This window comes from Tursiops truncatus, chromosome 21 (genome assembly GCF_011762595.2).
Source record: "Tursiops truncatus isolate mTurTru1 chromosome 21, mTurTru1.mat.Y, whole genome shotgun sequence".
In the NCBI taxonomy this organism is placed as follows: domain Eukaryota; kingdom Metazoa; phylum Chordata; class Mammalia; order Artiodactyla; family Delphinidae; genus Tursiops; species Tursiops truncatus.
The window spans coordinates 27,346,576-27,363,367 of NC_047054.1; the positions used below are offsets into that span (position 1 = coordinate 27,346,576).

General features: G+C 42.6%; 1 protein-coding gene and 1 non-coding gene across 2 annotated transcripts in view; one reads left to right on the plus strand and one right to left on the minus strand.

Moving 5' to 3' along the window:
- UNC5D (unc-5 netrin receptor D) overlaps positions 1-16,792 on the plus strand; it is a 607,834-nt gene that overhangs the window by 377,826 nt on the left and 213,216 nt on the right. Inside the window, exon 4 of the mRNA XM_019921243.3 lies at positions 6,439-6,542. Coding sequence (XP_019776802.1) covers positions 6,439-6,542 — 104 coding nt within the window. The remainder of the gene's footprint in view (positions 1-6,438; positions 6,543-16,792) is intronic.
- TRNAE-CUC (transfer RNA glutamic acid (anticodon CUC)) lies at positions 16,315-16,387 on the minus strand. Its single transcript has one exon. It is a non-coding gene; the product is annotated as a tRNA-Glu (tRNA).

Sequence of the window (16,792 nt, forward strand, 5' to 3'; positions counted from 1 at the left end):
TCTGTTTCATTGATCTATTTGTCTGTATTTATACCTATACCATACTGTTTTGATTACTACTGCTTTATGGTATAGTGTGAAATCAGGAAATGCAGTGCCTCCTGCTTTGTTCTTTTTCAGGATTGTTTTGGCTCTTCAGGGTCTTTTGTGGTTCCATGCTGAGTTTAGGAGTTTTGTTCTGTTTCTGTGAAAATGACATTGGGATTCTGATAGGGATTGCATTGAATTGGCTTTGGACAATATGGACATTTTAACAATATTAATTCTTTCAATATGTGAAATTTTTAGTTACTTCTGTTTATTTACTGTAAAATACTTGTAAAATTATTTTTACAATTTTTAAAAATTTTGTTAATTCAAACTTTCAACTATGATATATCCAGGAACTTTTTTTTCTTTTCAAAATTATTTTGCCTTGTGTGCAATGAGCTCTTTTGTAAACTGAAGTTGGTTTGTTTTCCACCTTGGAGAAGACATGGTTACCATTATTATATTAATTATCATTTATTTTCTTTGGGCTTGTTGTCTCCTTCTAAATTTTCAATGATATTTAAATCATATTTCTCTATCTCAACATTATCTTTTGTTATTTATTTCACCTTTTTCTTCTGGTAAATTCATTACCATTTTATCATTTTCCTCTTAGCTCATTTATTCAACTTGTGTTTATTAAGAACCTTCCCTGTATCAGCTGGTTAGTAGGCACTGGGACTATAAGGGTGAACATCTCAGACATAAAGCCCACATTCATTGCACTGATGATCTAGTGAGGAAAACAGATATGGAGTAAGCAATTATTAGAGCCCTACTAGAGGACATATCTTTTTTTTTTTATAAATTTATTTTATTACTTACTTATTTATTTTTGGCTGCATTGGGTCTTTGTTGCCGTGCGTGGGCTTTCTCTAGTTGCGACGAGCAGGGGCTACTCTTCGTTGTGGTGCGCGGGCTTCTCGTTGCAGTGGTTTCACTTGTTGCAGAGCACAGGCTCTAGGCGCACGGGCTTCAGTAGTTGTGGCACGTGGGCTCATTAGTTGTGGCTCAGGGGCTCTAGAGCGCAGGCTCAGTAGTTGTGGTGCATGGGCTTAGTTGCTCAGCCACATGTGGGACCTTCCCAGACCAGGGCTCGAACCCGTGTCCCCTGCATTGGCAGGCGGATTCTTAACCACTGTGCCACCAGGGAAGTCCCTAGAGGACGTTTCTTAAACTGGGTTTTGCTGGATGCTAAGCCATTGCCTTCTATCTCGAAAACCACTGGTTTGTAATTTGTGAAGCTAAGGCTGGGACCTCCTTGCCAGATCCCGGCTCCCTGTAAGGTTCCACCAATAGGGGGTGCCACAGGAGACTGGACAGTGAAATAGGGAGGAAGGCTACTTCTTTCTGTTCATTTTCTGTCTTTGTCACCATCTTCCCAGCAGAGTTGCTTTATGTTAGAAGTGGCAGTTTCTTGTTTCACACTTATTTTAAGTACTTCCAGATCCAGCTTTATTATGCTCTCCCGCTCCATCCCCTTCCCCCAAGAGATGCCAGCCCCAGTCTGGTGGACAGTCTTTCTTCAGAGGTCTAGGTCTTGATGCCTTGGGTCCCTCTTCCAAGTTCCTGAGGTGCGAGCACCAAAACCCAGTGCCCTCTCCTTGGAGAACTGAGCCGCCTCTAAGCTTCAAAGTTCTATAACCCCAGCCTCTTCCCTTTGCTCCCCCATTCCCCATCCTTAGGGTGGGACCAGATCCTAGCAGTTCCCCCTTTTGCCTTTTTAGTCCTTCAATTTTTACATTAATATTTTCTGTTAAAACATCTGGTATGCTTTGTTTTCCTGCCTGGATCCTGACTGATAAATCTGTCTTCTGTTTCACTAGTTCAGTTTTCAGCAGTCTTCAGTATGCTGTCTACTATCTCCATGATATATACATATATATATATACACACATACATACACACACACACATATATATACACACACACATATATATATATACACATATATATACACACATATATACACACACATATATATACACATATACACACACACATATACACACATATATATACACACGTATATACACACACATATATACACACGTATACACACACATATACACACACACATATATACACATGTATACACACACGTATATACACATATATACACATATATATACACACACATACACACATATATATACACACACATATATACACATATATACACACACATATATATACACATATATATACACACACATATATATACACACACATATATACATATATATATATTTCTAATTCAGCAGTTATGTTGTTTTTTCCTTCCTGCATAGTGGCAGTTTTCTTGATCTCAGATGTTATCCTATTTATAAATCCCTACTCTAGATTCTCAGTTACTATTTCCTTTTGATTTTAAAGAACTTAAATTAGAAGTTATCTAAAAATGCCTCTTGTTTCCAGTCTTAGAGGAAGCCATTTAATTTCAGTTCTGTGGTTTGTCTCCTTCATTTGTAGCATAATTCTTTTTATATGGCTGGGGATGTTTTTCCTACCATTAGAAGTTACACAGGTTCCTATCTGAATCTTTCAAGCCTTGGAACTAACATAGGCGATAAAAGTATCTAGTTTGCCAATTCAGAAACTAATTAGGTTGGGAATTCCCTGGTGGTCTGGTGGTTAGGACTCTGCACTTCCAGTGCCAGGGGCCCGGGTTCAATCCCTGGTCAGGGAACTAAGATCCCGCAAGTCGTGCAGCGTGGCCAAAAAAAAAAAAAGAGGGAGAGAAACTAATCAGGTTGGGTAACCTATCGTGAGAATCGTAGGTAGAATGGAAAGCATTTCCTTCTATGTCTAAGAATTTATTTCCATAATTTTTACTATTTTCAGTAGCTTTCTGGAATTTGTCTGGTGTGTTTGTCCTCCTTGGGAATCAAAAATGCCAGTGTTCCTGCCACTAGTGTTAGGCACAGGCCAGGACTCAGTGTCACTTGGGTTTCTCATTTGGTGTGATATCTAGTGTGTGTGGGGCTGCTATGATGAGTTGGATCCATATATATGACACCCCAGTTGTTGCCTGACCCCCTACTCTCCTGCCTTTAATCTTTGTATCTCCACATTTAGAAGTGTCCATATACTTCTTGTTGGAACCCTTCAAATGGTGATGGCAAATGTCAGTTGGGAAGATCAAGAAGTTGTGTGGGTCCTTTCTTCAATCTGATCCTGGCTGTATGAGATCTACTAGAAATTTCTCAAAGCTTCTTGTTTATAGACTATACCCTTTCCTACATCCCAGTGTCAGTACGGGGTTTTCCTTCTTTATATACATATTTGCTTAGCTAGTTCATTGAGTAGGTGGGAATGGGGAGGAAAAACGACTTCACGCTAGTTTTTCATCAGCCAATGTAGTTACTGTAGGGGAGTGTGGAAGTACCCGAAAACTATACCTTTTCCATTTCTGGTGAGCCAAGAAAGGAAACAGAAGATAAAATAGAAATAGTATAAGACAAAATAGAAATTCACGCTAGTCATTTTCTGTGCTTCATTTGGGTGAATGCAGATTATTTGGTGTTATCAAAACTGCAGTCATCATGTAGCAACACTGGATAAGACTTCCTTTAGAAAACAAAGCAATCAAAGAAAAGAAAAACGTGGCAAACAAACCAAACAAAATTAACCACAAAAACACAACCCTTTCTTTCCATTAACAAACTGATGTGTCATGTAAGAGTCGCTCACACTCTCCAATAGATTCATTTCAATATAGAGTCATCCCCCTTATCCGTGGTTTCAGTTACCCATGGTCAACCTTACTCTGAAAATATTAAATGGAAAATTCCAGAAATAATTCATAAGTTTTAAGTCACATGCCATTCTGAGAAGCATGATGAAATCTCATGCCATCCAACTGCATCCTGCCCAGGACAAGAATCATCCCTTTGTCCACAGTAAACCGCCCATTCATCTCTAAGTAACCATCTCGGTTATCACATTAACTGTCCTGGTATCACAGTACTTGAGTTTAAGTAACCATTCTTTTAATTGATAATGGCCCCAAAGTGCAAGGGTGGTAATGCTGGAAATTCGTATATGTCAAACAGGTGCTGAAAAGTGCTTTCTTTAAGTGAAAAAGTGAAAATTCTTGACTTAGAAAGAAAAAATTTTATGCTGAGGTTGCTAAGATCTATAGTAAGCACAAATCTTGTATCCGTGAAATTGTGAGAAGGAAAATGAAATTCATGCTAGTTTTACCGTCATACCCCATAATGGCCAGAACACATGATGAGTACTTCGTTAAGGTGGAAAAGCATTAAATTTGTACAACAAGATATTTTGAGAGAGAGATTACATTCACATAACTTTTATTACAGTATATTGTTTTGTTTTGTTTTGTTTTGTTGCGGTACGCAGGCCTCTCACTGTTGTGGCCTCTGCCGTTGCGGAGCACAGGCTCTGGACGCACAGGCTCAGCGGCCATGGCTCACGGGCCCAGCTGCTCCGCGGCATGTGGGATCTTCCCGGACCGGGGCACGAACCCGTGTCCCCTGCATCGGCAGGCAGACTCTCAACCACTGCGCCACCAGGGAAGCCCCTACAGTATATTGTTTTAATTGTTCTATTTTATTATTAGTATTGTTGATCTCTTACTGTGCCTAATTTATAAATTGAACTTTATCATAGGAATAAACAGTATATATAGGATTTGGTACTATCTGTGGTTTCAGGCTTCCACTGGGGTTCTTGGAATGTATCCTCCATGGATAAAGGGGGGTTACTATAGTCCTGAAGACTATATTGGTCATACAGAAAGGGGATTTCTGACTCAAGGATCCCTTGGGGGAGAGCAAAGGAGAATTTGTGTTCACGTTTTGCAGGAAATGTGAGATTTTTCATTCTGGGGGTTATTCACATTTTCATCACTTGTAATTTTGTCATCAGTCTTGTGAACTTCCTCACACTTGAGAGTCAGAAATTCTGAATCGTAAAGGCTGTGGCAGTTTACAGATCTCCAGTAGAAGGAAGCTTGGCTTTCCAATTTGGGGGACAGCAGAGAAATGGGAAAATAGATCCTGCCGCCTGCCTACAGTGTGAGTCCTTGTAAGATCCTTTGCTTCCAGGATACTCCCGAAGATCTCCGAATAGACAGCAGTACTGACAGAAGACGTCAGTTGCCTCTGGGAGGGAAAACATTAATAGTAAAATTCTGAAGGAAGTGAATACATGGATCGCTGTTCTTTTTAATCATGGCGTGTTTTTGACTTGCTAAAAGCAAGTTTAATGTATTTATACAATTTATAAAGATGTAACTGAGTCTGAAGCTCTGCTCTTTCCAGAGGACATATTTCACGTTATTGTAAGCACTAAAGAAAATTAAATCAATAAATCCGCAGCCTGTAATTTGAGATCCTCGATTGAAGAAAAATACGTTGTCCGGGAGGGAGGGGGAAATCTTCGAAAGACTTGTAAAACTGTCTTCGCTCCACCAGCCCAGGCCTTCAAGTGCCAGTGGGAATTAAGCTCGTGCTGTAAAATTATAGAAGTGTTGTTATGGCACCTCAAAAAGAAGCAAAGGCCAACTCCCACTCTCGCTAATGAAGCATATGCTTAAGTGGAAAGCTGTGCCAATGATGCTCTTTCTCTCTTTCGAACTGGCCCTGTATCCTTTTCCCGGAGAAAGCTTTGCTGGTGAGCAGTCAGGTACTGATGTCCAGACACTTGATGAATTTTTCCCCATCACTGGCACTAATACTCTCCGTGACCACTGGCAAGCCAATTAACCTCTCCAAGTGTCACCCTTCCGTGTGTAAAAGGTTAATGGTGCAGCTTGTTTGCAAAGAGCCTGGAGCCTTCCATGAAACGCACTGCATGGATACCCAGCATTGCTGTTGGACTGGAGGGTGTTGTGTTTTTTACTTATATGTTTGGTTGGATAGGTTATAGATTTTGTTGTGGTTGAACGTTGCCTCTTCTCCCTGGTTACAAATAAAAGACTAATAGGTAATCTCACTCTATTACCATCTTCTAGAGCTCCCTAGAGGGTTAAGGGAATGGCAGAGGTTACAGGTTAATAATGCATTCTTTAGTTAATAAAAAAAAAAAATCACGTGCATCTCAACTGCATAATAGCTGTGGATGGCAAGTTATTAGGCCAAGTGATGTATCAGATACTAAGTAGGTAATGCTGGCAAAGACTCATGAAATAATGAGGTTTTTCCTTTTCCTGCTCCCCCAGTAAATCTTTTATCCTTCGCCTCAGTATAGAACATTAGGGACAGTTTTGTTAAGATTTCTTTCTGAACAAAGATGCTTGTGAATATTTAGGAACCCCTGAAACCAGTGACTTGTGTGTGTATCTAGGTTGTGACGTTCAGCTCACTATTTTATAATCTCTGGAGCAAATGTGGATCCTACTGGCCCCAGAGCAAAGTGTCACATCTTTCACGTTCTTTGCAGATTTACGGAAAAACTTCGAGCAGGACCCGCAGGGAAGGGAGGTTCCCATCGAAGGCATGATCGTGCTGCACTGCCGCCCGCCTGAGGGAGTTCCTGCTGCCGAGGTAAGACCAGGCCTGTTCCCGAGAGGGAGGGCCCGAGTCCTGTGTGCTACAGGTGATGAAAGCCAGCCTGGGTATGGCCTTGTTGCTGCCTGGCCCCAGCTGCTAAAGATGCTGAAGAGACTGTCGGAAATAAGTTGGAAGAGGCAATTGTGTCTCCTCTAATTTCTTGTCGGCACAGGCTCTTGCTAGGCAGCAGCCCGGGTAGGATGTGTTCCGTGCCTTTGCTTTTCGGGACCTCAGTGGGACAGGCAGCATCTTCTGTGTCCTCCATCTGACCTTGGCTTCTGGATCAATCTAATAGGCAAATTCACGTGAAAAAGTGCAGAGAGAAGGAGGTCAGGCCCTAGTGCCACGTTTCATGGGTGTCTGCACTTACTCATCCTTTATTTGCTTACGGGACAAACGTTCCAGGAGTGTTTGTTGTGTTTTAGGTGCTGTGCTGGCATGAGGGATACGAGAAGTGTTGAAGCCACAGGTCTCTGATCAGTTATCCGTTGTTCACAGTGAGGCAGCAGGAATCCAGAGTCACTGTGGTTTTTGCTCCTTGTTTTCTAGAAACTTCTATCATAGGGTTAGAATATAATTATTAGTCATAACACATTGTGGTAGTAGAGATGGTGTCCTTTCAGTCGCTATTAAAAGAGGTTCTCATGGATTAGTAATATGGTTATTAAGGCAGTATTGTGCGGGGGTACTCAGAAGTATAAAGAATGCTTGGTAGAATCCTGTGTTTATAAATGTAGGCTTGAGTCAAGCAGTCGATAGGCCAGCTGTGGCTTCTCTCTGGGAAGCTAGGAAACTGGCCGAAGAGCCGTCGTTTAGTCACTGAGAAGTAGAGATATTTAAAAAACAAAAAACAACAAAAAAGGATCCTTTGCCTCGCCTTTTAGCAAACATTGCTGTGGGATTCTGCATTTGGAAGGACAAAGGCGTGGAAAGTATCAAAGGGAATGAAAAAACATACACACTTGCCAATCTAGACAGGAAGCCTGCAGGGTGGACACTGTTCAAAACTCAAATGCTTCCCTGAAATGAAGTAAACGGGCTTGAAAATTAAAGTGAACATTCCATGCATGATGTGAAATGATGAGAAAGGAAAATGCTTCTTTTTAGATTTGTATTGGGTTGGCCAAAAAGTTCGTTTGGGTTCTTCCGTATGGAGAGTGTGCCCTGGATTCCCGAGCAGGGGGACAGGCAGCAGGGCGTTAGTGCCCAGGTGAATGTCAATCTCGTTGAGGACGCGCCATGTGCTCCTGGGAGTCTGACTTGGGTACCAGCAGTTTGCTGTAGTCACCACCATCTCTCATAACCAGGCTTCCTTCCAGGCCTGGGCTGGGTCACTCTGTCAACTTTGCCAGCATCAGAGAGGAGTGAAGACAGAAGGAAGGTCATGGTTTTTATTAGCTGTCCTGTGGGAACCGAACATTCTCTAGATGTCTAGAAATTAATTTTTACAACTGGAGGAGAACTTAGATATTGCCCTGGCACAGCCTTTGCACTTTAGAGGCAAGAAAACTGATGCTCAGACCCAAGCCCCACCAAAGGTCTTGCACCTGTTTAAGTGATAACTGTTCGGTCTTCCAAAAGATCCCCAGAGCACTCAGAGTAAGAGTCTATTTTATTTTGGCACCTTATGTGGTCCAGCATAACCTAGCCTGCTTTTGCCTCTGACCTCATCTTCTGCTCCTTCGCTTCTGACCCTGCTATAGCCACACTGGCCTCCTCACTCTTCCTCAGCTGCACCAGCCATGCAACTGCCCCAGGGCCTTTGCGCATGCCGGCCCCTCTGCTAGAACACTCTTCCCCAGTTATTACATCGATTCATCCCTTCCTTCAGGGCTTGCTTAGGTATCACCTGCTCAGTGAGGCCTGCTCAGGGCACTCTGATGAAAATGTCACTTCCCTATCCTATGTGTGTACTTTCAAGCCCCTTTCTCTGCTTTATATTAACTCAGCTCTTAGCACAAACATACTGTATTCATTTGGCTTATTTTCCGTCTATTAGAACTTATGCTCCATGCGGGGAATTTTGTTCATTTTTTATTGCTGTATCCCCAGAACATAAAACAGTGCTTTTCACATCCAGGTGTTCAATAAATATCTGTTGAATATGAATGAAAAATTGTTTCCTGCCTTTATTCCTGAATATTTGCGCTTGTACCAGGACTAGCCCCAGACTAAACTGTGAAATCCACTAGACTCTTGTTTTTCTCCTATTCTGGTACTAGAAAATGGGTAAGACCTTCTTCACTCGGTCTTTGAAGACATAAGTAGAAACAAAGAACAAAGGAGAGAAGGGTAAAGAACGTGCAGTCTGGAAAAGTATATAGAATAGTAGCCAAAGGGGAAAATAAAACTTGGTGTGTACATGCGTGCAGGAGTGTGTACACAGGCATGCACACCCACACACGCACATTGAAGCATCTTCCCAGAGGCTGCAAGGATTTTGGAATTCTAAGGACTCTGAGGCTCTCTGGGGCCATGGTCGGGAGGGAGGAGCCCTGTGTGGAAAGGGGTTAGCCTCTAGGAAGTAAGCAGCCTTCCTAGCTGTTCACCTACCTGGGAAAAGCTGAACTTGGGTTGAAGTTGACGCAGCTCTTTGGACATCCCTCTGAAGGTTTCTTGCCCCAGCACCCTGTTCTCGAAGGCAAATGAGTCGTGCCTGTTGGCTCAATTCATTTTCCGTCTTTATTTGCTTCTCATCTGCTTTTCAGCTGTAACCACGGGAGCAGATCAGGATGTGAAAAGCTTCCGATAGTAGACACATTACTACAAACAGTTCACATGGTATTCTTGTCTCTGTATCTCCATGTGTCTGAATTTTCCTCTTCTTATAAGGACATGAATTATTGGATTAGGGCCGACCTCAGCCCAGTAAGGCCTCGTGTTAATGTTCTGGGTCACAGTACACCCTTTTCCGAGTAAGGTCACGTGCACAGTGTACGTGTGGACATGAAATTTGGAAGGGGGCCACTCTTGAACTCAGTCCGCTCCCCATTCCCCTTTTGACATCACATCACTCTTATTTTTAGGCATGTAGATGTCATTAGAAATAAATTTCAGAGCCAGGCTGGCTGAAAGTCGATAGAGGGCCATTTCAAGGAGCAGCTGTGGCTGGAGGATGGTTTAAAACAGAAATTCTGAGCTGAGGTGGAAGGTGGAGGAGAAAGCTTTGCTTTCTACATTTTGTATTATAGATGAAAATAGAGAGTGTTTCAGCTACACTGTGGGTTAATGGCTATCGTGGGCCCCTAACAAGCTTTTTATAGCATTATCTTAAGGCGGGAAAGCAGCTGGGTTCCAAACACTTGAGTTACTTTGAAATTTCACTTATTTGTGAGTTGGATACTACCTATATCTGTGCACCAGTATTTACAGCTGTTTTAGTTTCAGCAATAGCTTACACACTAGTTATTACCACCAACATCCGTGTTTTTGTTGAAGGGAAGGCAGACCCAGAGAAGAAAGCTGTGAGAGAGACAGACACAGAGAGGGAAGGAAGGTGAAAATGTTCATACCTTCCACGGTCGGGGTCTCGCAGGGTGGAGATGTCTGCCAGTGCCTGTCGTGGGGTCTTCAGGTCTCAAAGAGTGTTTTTGTGCTTACTGACCTCATAGTCGTGTGAGGAACCTACAGTAATGACTCTTCGGAATGGCGGAAACTGGGAACTGTGCTTGGAAATTGATTAGTTGTGAAATTGTCACTGTGAAATAGCATCAGTCAGAGTTATCTTCCCTGAGCAGACGGTGTTCCACCATCTCCACTGCACCACTGGTTCCCTTCCTGCCCACCTCCTGTGGGACCCAAGGGGTCATCAGTAGAAGGAGTTGTGGCTGGCAGGGCTACTGATGTACCAGCTGTACCTGCAGTGGCATAGGAGGTGGAGGTCTCCTACTTGGCACATTGAAAGGAACCTCGGGGGCAAGTCTTACTTTCACAAGACATACACGATTGCCTTCTCTCTGCAAGGTAGAACTTACTTGGCAATTAACTAACTCCATCTATATGACCAGAGAAGGTAGTTTGTATAAGAACAGAAAGAGCTACCATTTATGGAGTCTCTCCGTGGGCCAGGCACTGTGTTTAGCAGTTTCTCTATGTTATTTCATTTAATTTGCAGAAGACTGCTGTGAGATGCTAGAAAGCTATTGGTACTTTTCGTCCATCTTACAGAACTTGTCCAAGCTCCCAGATCACCAAGAAGCCAATTGAACCTTAAAGCTCAGATCTTTCTTTTCTTTGATAGTTTATGTTTCTTTTTAGTGAGATGGTGGGTTTAGTTGGTTTCCCCCAAAGCCTTTATGAAGCTTGGGAGCCCCTAGGCCAGTGATGGCATACCTGCTTGTTCTGCTGCCTGACATTCCACCCACCCTTAGACATAGAGTTTTTTGTTTAAAATCTCTTCTAGCTAATTTGCTAATCCTAAATCTGCTATAAATGCTGTGTTTCTTTGTTTGAAATAGGTAATCTGGTGATAAAACTAAGAACAGAACACTGAGAGAAAATAGAGGCTTTGGGAGCTGAGGAAACAAGCAGCCTGGAGCAGGGCCGCTGTGGAGTCTCTGTGCTCCCAAGGACCAGGAACCTGGGTTGGATGCTGTCTTAGCGAATGAGAAGTACTGAATGTCTGCAGTTCCAGAGAGGGTGCCTTGGAAGGGAAGAAAAGGGGGCATATGAAGGGGAGAGGATAAGGGTAATCTCTACTCTCATTACAGTTTTCCCCACATTTGGCCATGGCCCCGACAGATCTCCTTGTCGTAAAGGGCCCCGGATATATTCTGATGAGCACATACTCATGTCTGTATCCCAGGGCGCTCTCTCCTGGGATACAGCCATGGCGTCTGGAAATGGTCGAAAGGGAACTGAGGATTGTTAGTGGGGCATCGCGGGGGGAAAGTATGAACTTCAGAGTCGAATGGACTGGGGTTCAACACTGACTAGCACTTCCTAACTTCTAGGACCTACAGCAGTACTAGCCACCCTGAACCTCAGAGTCCTCATCTGAAAATAGGAAAAGTACTTTTCCTGTAGGATTGCTCAAACCAAAGAAGAAGGAAACCCGAGAATTTGCAGAGCATCTAACACAGTTTCTAATACTAAATAAATAGTAGAGATTATTGTGACTTCTTTTCTTCCTCCTTTTCTAAAGCATCATGAGCCTTTGATTCTCAGAGGAAGATGTAGGGCTCCGTATGGTTGGGGATTCAGATTAAAGCCGAAAACGCTTGCAATTTCTAACACATTCTGAGCCCCATGAAGAAGGTTGCTGCTAAGACCATCCCTTGTCACCGTGGGCTCCCCAGCCTGTGCCCTTTGTTCTTGCCTTTGAAGCTCATCAGAGGTTGAAGGCACCGTAAAGTTTCCTGCTTTCCTCTCTTGTAATCTTGTGCGTGGAGGAAATAAAAGGTTATTTACAGAAGCTGGTGACTATCAATGTTTTTCACCTTGCTTATCCCATGAAAGAGTCTTATGAATGGCATTATTGTTATACTTAAAACACTTTTGAAAAATGGTATAGGAACTCGGAGGTTCTCACCAGACTCATATAGACACAGGTTTGATGAAATAATTGGTCGTACACTTTTCCTAAAATACCTGAAATGTGAACGGATGATAATTCAAGCTTTTCTAAATGCTGTGAGCGCATCCTGTCACTAGATGTATTCGAACGTATTCGTTACTACAGTTGCTTTTAACCTTAACCTTGGGGCAGTTCTAACTAAAGATGGAAGCTTTTTAGTGTTTGACACCATTGTTTAGCTAAAACCAATTTGCTCTTTTCAAAACAATTCATTATCCCACGCTGCACTTTTTTATACTCCCCAGTTAAATGGAAAATCTATCTTTCATAAAAGTTAGAAATTATGTCCAATGAAAATCCGACATTTTAATGCTTTTCCACAGATTAAAATTGTAGAGTTCTCAATAAACCCTGATTTACTGATGTTGGTTGTAAAATGGTTATTGCTGTTAATAAAGTCTGTAAATCTTAACAGGTTTTGTTTGCCTTGGACAATAAAACTTGCCCTAAAGGCTTAGTATCTAAGACTAATTCTGCACACATCAAGGGAAACAGCCTCCTCAAAATCATTCAGTGTCTGAGAATTAAAGCCCAAAGCCAAGCAACTGACAGATTCTAGCCTTGAGCCACTGCATGCTGGGCAATCTTCTTGTTTTTATCTCTTGAAGGAGTCAAGACGGTGCTGGAATTTTCAGAAAGGTCAAGAAGGTCAAGGGCCATGTCTTGGCTATTGTGAATAGTGCTGCTGTGAATATACGGGTGCATGTTATTTTCTTGCATTATAGTTTTCTCCAGATATGTACCCAGGAGTGAGAGTGCTGGATCATGTGGCAACTCTGTTTTTAGTTTTCTGAGGAACCTCCATACTATTTTCCATAGTGAATGGATAAAGAAATTGTGGTACATATATACAATGGAACACTACTCAGCCGTAAAAAAGAATGAAATAATGCCATTTGCAGCAACATGAGATTATCATACTAAGTGAAGTAAGTCAGATGGAGAAAGACAAATTCCATACGGTATCACTTACATATGGAATCTAAAAGATGACACAAATGAAGTTATCTACGAAACAGAAACAGACTCACAGACATGGAGAACAGACTTGTGGTTGCCAGGGGGGAGGGGTGGGGGAGGAGTGGATTGGGAGTTTGGGGTTAGCAGATGCAAACTATTATATAGAGAATGGGTAAACTACAAGGTCCTACTGTAGAGCACAGGGAACTATATTCAATATCCTGTGATAAACCATGACGGAAAAGAATACGAAAAAAGAATGTGTATATATGTATAACTGAATCACTTTGCTCTACAACAGCAATTAACAACATTGTAAATCAACTATACTTCAGTTTAAAAAAGTAATTTAAAAAAAGGTCAAGAGCCTTAGTCAATGTAGTGTGAGCTTGGAGAAGGTTCCCTTCTCTCTGCTGGCCACCGAGTGGGCTTTGGCATTCTTGTGTAAAAAGGGGAGGTCCCAGGAGTGGAATGAAAAAATGTATTCTCTGTTTTATAAAGTGTGTCAGAATCACACACGTGTTAGAAGCCAAATTATTGGGGGTGGGGGAAGTTTAAGGGAAGATGATCATTCTCCTTCCGGATGCCCACGTGGAAATGAAAGTTTGTTAAAGGAGCTCTGTTAGTCTTGGTAGACTTGGTGGACGTTTGTCCTAGTTTCTGATGTTTAGGCAATTTCTTTTGAAGTCTTACCTCCCTAAGGTAAAAGCTGAAAAACGAATTTTCTAGTCTTCTTTGTGGTTCGGCCCACTTTGTGGTTCTCACCCAAGATGGGATGGAGAAACGAGCAATGTGAGGTGGTACCTGTACGGAAATGCTTCTCTGGAAGGGATGGTGGTGGCGGAGATGCCCAGCTCCTAGGGGCAGCCAGAAGAACTGCCATCTATCTCTCCCAGGTCTCATGGTTGCGAGCCGTGTCAGCGCCATGAATTTTGAACTGTGAGGGTGTTGCTAGGCGACCGTCCCTTTCCCTACGATGTGGTTGGTCGTTGTTCCTGGCTACTTGGCAGTCCGGTTGGGCTTTTTGGCCCTCCTGGAGGTTCCGGGCGCTGCTAATCTTCTTTCATAAAGTCTTTTCCTGACTAAACAAGCCAGAGCAGTGTTAGTTGCTAGCAATCAAGAATCCTGAGCATGACAGGGCTTGCGCCCTGTCTTACCCTTTCAAGGATGCCTTTGACGACTATCTGAGAGTGGCCAGTGGAACCAAGCGAGTCACTGTAAGCTAAAGGCTGTCTGTGGGCTGTGATCTCTCTGTTTTTTTTTTAATCTATAAAATAAGGAGAGGGGCTAGAATCCCCCTAAGGTCCCTTTCGTATCTCTCATTATTCCTGATGTATGAACAGTAGGATCTGCATAATATCTCTGACTTGTTTTTTTTAATAAACTTATTAATTAATTTATTTATTTTTGGCTGTGTTGGGTCTTCGTTTCTGTGTGAGGGCTTTCTCTAGTTGCGGCAAGTGGGGCCACTCTTCATTGCAGTGCATGGGCCTCTCACTGTCGCGGCCTCTCTTGTTACGGAGCACAGGCTCCAGACGCGCAGGCTCAGTAGTTGTGGTTCACGGGCCTAGTTGCTCCGCCGCATGTGGGATCTTCCCAGACCAGAACCCGAACCCGTGTCCCCTGCATCGGCAGGCGGACTCTCAACCACTGCGCCACCAGGGAAGCCCCCTGACTTGTTTTAATAATTCTGCGAGACTGGTGCCAGACAGTTTTCAAGTCAGAAGCCTTTTCCCCTTCTTCCCTGTGAGGGTATTCTTAAAGGTTCGTTTGTTTCAAATGTGTTCATCACCATAAAACCCAGGAGAGCATCTTATGACATTGAACTATTTCATACAAGAGTCACTAGACTATTATGTTTAACCTCAAGCAAACAGACTATGAAATGAGGACTGTATTTAAAAAGCAGACTCTTAATAATCCACTGGAGAAATGTTGAGATGCCCAAGTTCTGAAGCGGTGGACCTCAGGTATAAATAATTAATTTGGTACAGCCAAAGCAGAGAGCGAATGTCTAATAGTCCAGATAAACTTTGCTTTGAGGAGACTGACAGTGAAGACCTTTACAGAAAGTGACATTTGATTGGAATGTATAATATTGTAACAGAAACCTAATGGACTCTTAGAAAAGGGAATGTTGAATTGTTTAAATGCTAGTAATTAAGTGCCCGTAAATTACTTCTCTAAAAACATTCCTGCAAAAAGAAATTTGCTATCTTAAGAGAGATGGGAAAATGAGGTTAATATAAGTTATTTAAAAAGTGAATGTCTACAGCCCAAATACCCTCATCATTAATACTGGTCCTTAAGTAAATCTTATTAATGGACCAATTTTTACCACATCCTGATCTGAGAAGCTCTGGTTCCTTACCGAGGAAGAAAAGAAGCCATGTAAAGCTCCTGATTCGTATTTATTTTCTTTTTTCTTCTTGTTCTGTATTCCTGGAGTTGGGGGGGGGGGGCGAAACATGGAAGATAGAATTACATTTTTCAAAGCCAAGGGTAGAGACACACAATGAGATGACAAAGGGAATGTAGTTACCGGTCTTGCCGCCTCTTAACTTTTTTTTCCTACGTTCTTCTAGGTCAGCTTCACACGCTCAGCTTGCTTTCTTTCCAAGCGCTACTCTCTGGCTGTATTACTTACAGTCCTATCTCTGTGTCTGCGTAACCATTTCTCTTTGGAAGGTCCTTGACATCCTCCGTCTGTCAGTCATTTTCACAGTCTGGGAGGATCTGTACTAACCCAGCCAATCTCTGATTTCATTCCTGGCCGTCCCAGGTGACACTCATTTTTCTTTCTTAGAAATACCTAATTTAATTGGTGTGGCCTGCTCAAGTAAGGACCACAGTTTCTCCCTTTCTCTAAACACTTTTATTTTTTTATTTTTAAATTTTTATTGGATATAGTTGATTTACAATGTTGTTAGTTTCAGGTGTACAGCAAAGTGAATCAGTTATACATATACATATATCTACCCTTTTTTAGATTCTTTTCCCATATAGGTCATTACAGAGTATTGAGTAGCATTCCCTGTGCTATACAGGAGGTCCTTATTAGTTATCTATTTTATATATAAATAGTAGTGTAGGTATGTCAATCCCAGTCTCCCAATTTATCCCTCACCCACCTTATCCCCTGATAACCGTAAGTTTGTCTTCTATATCTGTAACTCTGTTTCTAATATTATTTTATTCTTTTGCCATTCCACACAATTTGTGGGATTTTAATTCCCCGACCAGGGATTAAACCTGGGCCCTCTGCAGTGAGAGTGCAGAGTCCTGACCACTGGACCACAAGGGAATTCCCTAAACTCTTTCTTTCTTTCTCTTTTTCTCTTTCTCTGTCTCTCTCTTTTTTCTTTCTCCCTTTTTCTCTCTGTCTCTCTTTCTCTCTCTCCCTCTCTCCCTCTCTCCCTCTCTCCCTCTCTCCCTCTCCCCCTCTCCCCCTCCCTCCCTCCCTCCCTCCCTCCCTCCCTCCCTCCCTCCCTCCCTCCCTCCCTCCCTCCCTCCCTCCCTCTCTCCCTCTCCCTCTCTCTCTCTCTCCCTCCCTCCCTCCCTCTCTCCCTCTCCCCTTCTCTCCCTCTCCCTCCCTCCTTTCTTTCCTTCCTTCTTTCCTGTGTTGCGTCTTAGTTGCTGCGCGGGCTTTCTCTAATTGCAGCGAGCAGCGGCTACTCTTCATTGTGGTGCACGGGCTTCTCATTGCAGT